The 7,156-nt window shown below is 40.1% G+C and overlaps 1 protein-coding gene across 1 annotated transcript in view; it reads right to left on the bottom strand.

The window, feature by feature from the left end:
* The window catches only part of adcy5 (adenylate cyclase 5), a 90,049-nt gene that overhangs the window by 34,586 nt on the left and 48,307 nt on the right, over positions 1-7,156 (bottom strand). The window contains exon 4 of the mRNA XM_035676316.1: positions 1,161-1,272. Coding sequence (XP_035532209.1) covers positions 1,161-1,272 — 112 coding nt within the window. The remainder of the gene's footprint in view (positions 1-1,160; positions 1,273-7,156) is intronic.

Consider the following 7,156-nt stretch of genomic DNA (forward strand, 5'->3'; position numbering starts at 1 on the left):
AGACAGACAGGTGCATAGCAACAACAGTATTGGTAATGGCAATCCAGCAGGACCATGGCAGGAGGCTCCACCAGGATCGATAAGAACCTGCCTCTACTGTATATTACCAGTGTTTAAATAATACATCAAATGATCAGACAGTTAAAATGGTATAAATATCACAAATGCCTCAAGGTCTTATTTGCCGTGCAGCTACTGCTTCTTAATCCATGTGCTTCAAAACAGCTTTTCCTCTTCTAGTCCTCCTCATGTACAGGAACTTGAAAAGAGCATCAAGCTTTAGAGAGACTGTACTCCTCTATTCCTTCTCATATACTATATGACCTTTATGGAGTCCGTGCTGCTAACTAGTCCTCAGTGCATATTCACAACGTGATTCAGGCTTCAGGTTTTAACTGATCGTCAAACTCAGAAACACTCAGAGGTGAGCCTTGAACAAGGAATATCATGCACTAACTGATTCACCATTACACCATGAGGACAATTACCAGTGGTCAAAACACAGTATACTGATGAGAGTGCCCAGCATTCACCGTTAAGAGCCACGCACAGTCTACATGCATCTGTGTGCACAAGTTAAGTTAGTCAGATTCCGTTGCAACCACAGGTTAAATAAACACACCAGACTGCAGGAAAAGCAGGTTAATTGGGAACTATTTGCTGTTGCACAGTCCTTCACTACCATTATAGTCATTATGTGCAGGATGTTCAGTGAGCCTATTCAGGTGAAAAACTCAGTACCCTCAATAATAATAAGAGTAATAATAATAGTTATTCACCTCATCCAGAGTCACTAGAAGGAAGAGGTTCACCGGAAATGTGATCAGGCTCATCCGTCCTCCAATCTGATGTCACACATAAGTGTAACTGTGTATATTGGGTGTTAATTTCATAAGTAACACCCAATATAACACAAGAGCTTGCCAGAACAATCCCGGTCCTTTCAGTGTTATCTTTTACATTTTAATAACATCTGTCTATATGTGTGCTGTGAATTGTTGAATTATTTCTATGTATTGTAATATTTTCTGCCCATTGACAATAATCAATAATTTACTAGCTTGCTATCTTAATAAGCGTTGTTGACATTTGAATTTGCAATGAATTGCGATTATTCTGTGGCCTTTACATACAGTATATGTGTGTGATGGCATTCTTACCGCTGCCAGCTTGTCAAAGCGGGCGAAGAGTTCATTAAGAGTCATCACCAACTCCTGTGCTGTGCACTGGGATGCCAGACTGGTGAAACCCTCGATGTCTGCAAATAAGATGCTGTAGAAACACAAAGACAAGAGAAACAGAATTCAATATTCTTCTTTTCACCTGCCAGCAATGAGCTTTAACAGGAAGGCATAACCCATGGAAGCTTCAACATAAAGGACCAGTGTGTAGGATTTAGTGGCATCTAGTAGTTAGGTTCCAAATTGCAACTAACTGAACACCGCTCATCTGTATTTGAAGACCTAGGAGCCAGTGTTTGGTTTGTCCATTCTGGGCTACTGTAGACACATGGTGGTTCAACAAGGTGGACTATAGAAGGCAACCAACAACGTCTGTACATAAAAACGGCTCATTCTAAGATAACGAAAACATGACAATTCGAGAAGCATAATTCTAACCTTATTCCACTCATTTTGCTAGTGCAGCAACAAGATCATGATCCCTCACCGCCTTCCCACATGTGAACACAATCAATTATGTTTGTTTGCATACTTAGCCAAAGCCAAAGGCCTACTGGAAATCAATTCCCTGTGCCAGGCCAGGTCAACATTCTTCAGAGTCCTCTAAAGAGAGAAAAAAAAAAAAACTTATGACTCCAAACCACAGCAAACCATCTCATCCAACAAAAGGTGCCATTACGTTCCTTCACTGCAATCAGTGCTGTGAGAACAGTCTTTTCTAAAAACAACTCAGCAGCAACTGCATGTTTGATCTCTGGTGCACAGAAAAAAAGGCTATGAGATTTGAACCTGCTGGCCAGCTTTCCTCCAGCTGCTCAGGTTTCTTCCCACAGTCCAAAGACTAGTTACGTTAAGTGGCGACTCTAAATTGCCCAGTGGTGTAAATGTGAGTTTGTCTATCGACCATGAAAGGCTTAATCTTTCCAAGGTCTAACCCTCCACTTGACAAATTACAGCTGTCATCTAACATTTCTTCCTGAAAAGTGTACCTGCTTTGCGACAGCCCATAAAATACTTAATGTCAAAACTGTAAAAAAAAAAAAAAAAAACCATTATCAGCCTACACCAGACAAGAGCTTAATACAGGAACTGCAAGAGGTACGGGAGGGGGATTAAATGACTCCGGTCAAGATGTTCCACTGAAGCCATTGATGGAGGTAAAAGGTGTGAGATTGTACAAAGCCTCTTCAAGCACAGTCATGTCTAAATGTAATACAATGTAATCCGTGGCATGAGGACTGGCAAAATAGCATGAGAGAGAGTGAGGTGTGATGGAGAGAGAGAGAGAGATGTGATGGAGAGAGAGAGAGAGAGAGAGAGAGATGAGATGAGGACGAGAGGATGAGAGAGAGAGAGAGGAGAGAGAGAGAGAGAGAGAGATACCTAATACATTTGCAAGTAACTTTACGCTTGTAAAAAGTCAGCTTCCCTTCCCTGAGAACAAGGTAAACTGATACAGCAAAGGTCTTTTGTGATTGAGGCATTTTCATTACGCTTCTAACACTGGCACAACAGCAGGACAGATAATCTCATCGGGCTGAATCATTTCTGTCAGAGAGAAACAAGGACAAAGGGACCAGGCTGGCAGGTAGAGACAGTAATAGGCCCAGCATTAGCTGTGGGAGACAGATAAAACCCACAAGCTTGTCTTGAATGGCTCAAGTTGTTCTGTGAAGCATCATTACCCTCCACCACACAAAGTCACATCTCGCGCTTGACATTTCTTTCTTCAATAAGCATATTTATTCTCTGGTCACTGGTTCCCTCCTGGGGTGAAACATGTGATGAACTTCATAAGTCAAACTCCGAAGGCAAGACCAGCCTTGTGTCTTTTGCTACTGAATACTGCTTAACACTGTCTTCCTTGGAGCAACTTTGACAAGGACTCACCTGAGCTTGACTCAGTGCCCTGTGGGATCTCCAGTGATTAAATAAACCTAAACTAACCTCCCAACTTTATCTGCTATCCTAATTTTGCAGTGTGAAAACTTGATTAGTAGGGCTATGTTAACAATAGTTGGTGGACAACCCTGTACAGTTGTGTACCTTTGGTCTGGATCAGTTTTTCATGGTTTGGGTAGGACCCATTGTTCCAAATAAGGGACGTCTTAATTCTACAGTACAGTATTCATAGTGTTTGCAGACCAATTGGCTATAAAACCAAGTAGCTCATATTATTTAAACAGAACACTGTCTTAATTCAGGCAAAGGAGCCTGAAGGAGCTTTTTTTATCCAATTTTCCATACCGTCTTTGTACAAACACTGAAGTGATTTAATGACTGTTTCTTTAAACTGTCCCTATGATCTAACACAATAGGAAAACTGGGAATGGATCATAGCGTGCATATTGTATAATATCTTGGCATCAGAGTAGAAAGACAATTTCTGATTTGTCTGAAGTTTTCAATTAAAAGTCTTACTCTCTTTCTAAGTCTTTCTAACAGGAGACTAAGATTACGCCATACCATTTATATTAAGCAACTATATGCTCCATTCCTTACCCCTTGACAAGAATATCCGTAATAGCTTAACTATTAGCATTAGCATTTTTATGTCAACAGCATGACAATGTTTATCTATAAACTATGGTAACCGATATAGGGCCAAACACTGAGGCTTGTGGCACACCTATTACACTCTTTATATTACTACATTCTCTTAATATGAAGACATATAGGCCAGTAATGCCGTAGCCTACATGTATTTCTTTTATTTTAATTTTTTTCTTTTGCTTTTATTTGAATAGTGACAGCCTGAAGATACAGGAAACTGGGATGGGAGAACAAGGGGATGACATGCAGCAAAGGGAAGCAGGTTGTACACGTATTTCTTTTTGTAATGCAGTTTGCCGTACCACTTTCATATTGAATTTACATTGCATTTTTATCCATGAGTTGCATCACTCTTCCTGCAAAAAACATATTTTCTTAAAGTAGAATGAGCCATCCAAGTTGCATTCAGAGCTGGATTAGAAAATCCCAGGTTAACAGAGCCATCTGATATCCAGCTACGTAATAACAACTAGCCAAACAGCATTGTCATTGTTTTGATTTTGATTGACTTTGTGAAACAAGATACTGAAACAGTTTCCTGACTATGTACAAGTGGCTTTCTGAGTCAGACCCCCAGGAAGGACAAGAGAGGGCTATAAATAAACAAAGGCTTCAGACCAAACAAGCTCACATGAATCTCACAGGGTAGGTGCCTGCTGCACAGCCAAGAACATGGTGTGTTTGTGCAGTATGTGTGGGCAGGATGTGCGGGTGTTTATCTTCATATATGCACATACAAAAGTGTGAGTTTGTATTCTGGGTATGTGACGTTAATTTTGTCTGAGTGTTTCGGCAGGGTTTTTCCAGACTTCACAGACTTTTACTCTTGGCTGCCCACATGTCAAGAGCACTAACATGTGCTAATGAACCTAGGTTTCAAGATGCCTAAATTTCCTCAATTTGGGCCTCAGGCTGAAAAGGATTAAGAGTCCCCACTCTGGGGTACACATTTCTGGGAATAATTGATTGTTTTCTGTGAACTGTTACGTGGGAGGTCGAGTTAAACCAGACACTTGACCAGTGTGTCTGAGCTCAGAGACGGGTCTGTCTCACTGGATAGAAGCAGTGATGGTCAAAGAGGAAAGAGGAAAAGAGATGGAAGAATGAAGCAGAGGGCGAAGGAAGGTGGACATGCTCTAAAGAGACTGAAGGCGTGGACGCAGATAGAGTGCTTTAATTCCCTTGCTTTTAAAGCAAAACCTCTTTGTATGGCAATTCAAAATTAAACAAATTGTTGTGCACCTCAACATTTACATTATTACTTTCAAATCACAACACATTGACTTGGGCCTTGACATTAAAGCAACATTAGTTATTATGTACCCCCATGTGTGTAAAGAGAACTGGTTACTGAACTTTAAAATTCCAATTCATTCCAATAAAAGTTGTTCACCCAGAACCTCATTTAAAATGTTTGCCAACAGTCTCACTGTTGCCTCTTATAGAAAGTAGTCTATGGGGACAAGCAAGCAAGTGAAATTGCTGTGCCATATCAACTGCAGCAAGTCCATGTGCAAAGCAAGAAATAAAGACACATCTTCCAGTGAGGTACTTTGTGTTTACTGAACTAAAGTCAGAGAGCTAAAACTGTTAAAACCCTTGACTGGACTAAATTTAGGATGGATTCATTTTGTGGCTTAGAAATTTTACTTTTTCTTTTAAGGCAACAAATATGCCATTTATTTACTCAAAAGTTAAATGCACTCACTTAAAAATGTGTGGTTTTTCAGAAGGGATTCAGGCAGAGTAGGGCAGAACATTTCATGATTCAAGAAAACATATGTATGTTTGTAAAAATATAATATATATATAAATATATTTTTGCAGTGTAAAAGCTAGCTCATGCTCTCTGTCTTACGATGAAGCTATTTATAGTCAAACACATAATGCACAGATTTCCTGATGGATTATCAATCCCTCCCCAAATACACAGTGAAGCAGAGAGCAAGGCCACTTCCCACAGCCTGATGTAACATCAGAGGCGACAGTGGGTGGTGAGCTACAAAAGCAGCAGAGTGAGAGAGGGTATGAGAAAGAGACCTGAGGTCTTTAAGTCCTATTTAATCGTTACCTTGGTGATGAGTTACTCATTAGTACGCAACATTAAATCCTTTCGTAAGTGACAGTGACTGGAGAGGAAATCCTGCACTGAGAGGCACTGGAGTCTCACAGGGGAAAGATGTTGTGTTAGTTGGCATCTGATAACGCTGCAATGGGTTAACATGCACACAGTTAGTTTGATGCTGCATCCTTCTTTGAACCCACAAGGATTTAAGGGAATCATTTTTCCAACTGATAACAACACAAAGACATGAAAGGTTTTGAAATGATAACCACAAAGTTCTGTGAAAATATGAATGCCTTGGAGATAAATCTATGATTCACTGTTTGTTTTCGGATCAGTTGATATTTTGGTTTTGGGATAAACAGAGCCTTTAGTGATCAATTCAAGAGTGACTGAGGACAAGAGACTGAAGAAAGCAGAAACACTCACACAGAAACCAGTAACTACTAAAAGTTTGGTTCAGGGTGTTGCATGGTATGGTTGCTCACATTAGCTTAATTCAACAATTTGAGAGAAACAGTCTGTGCAGGCTTCTCACAGATATCTACAGACAACATGTAAAGTACAGTGCGATATATAACGGCCTGTCAATAAAAACCCCTCAGCCATAACTGTACTCTACTCTTTGACCTCATGTAGGCAGAGGCAGTGTCATTTTGCCATTTATAAAGCCATTATTGGGATACGACCACAATATTCATGTGATACATTCAACTTAAAAAGTGTGAGTGGTTATTCCATTTACTACCAGGACAGACATAAAGGTCACAATGTCTGCACTGAACTGAATGAAACTTTATGTATACTGCGGGGGATATCCTGTTATAGTGTATAAATATAATATTAGGATTTGGATGTGATTAATTTACTGTATTGTGGGTTTATACTATTTTACTATTTAATGATTCAAACTGGAGATTTACCATCTTATCATCTAGTTTCACAATGCTCTTCAATGGCGGTTAAGTTGCATATAGTTAGTAACTAACTAAACACCACTCGTGTCTGTATCTGACGACCTGGGAATAAGAACGGGCTGTGAAGTGTGTAGGAGAAACTACGGTGGCCACGAAACAATATAAAGCACATCTATATGAGAATAACAAAAGGAAGTGACAATGTAGACATTTACTGTAAATAGCCTAGCGTGATTTAAAGAGAAACAGATTCACAAGAAAAAAGGAAAAACAGAAGACAAATACAGAGTAAGAGAATATGTAGGCAGTCCATTCTCATGCTTGCACAGCCACCACCTCAAAATCTGTTTTGGGTCAAATCTCAGCTGAACCAAAGCTGCGCAGCACTGGCCTTGCTTGACCCTGTGATCCCCTCTCGTCTGGCACTACCACTGCCCCCC

Source organism: Morone saxatilis, unplaced genomic scaffold (assembly GCF_004916995.1).
Source record: "Morone saxatilis isolate NCDOM2014 unplaced genomic scaffold, NCSU_SB_2.0 Contig5, whole genome shotgun sequence".
NCBI classification, from domain to species: Eukaryota; Metazoa; Chordata; class Actinopteri; family Moronidae; genus Morone; species Morone saxatilis.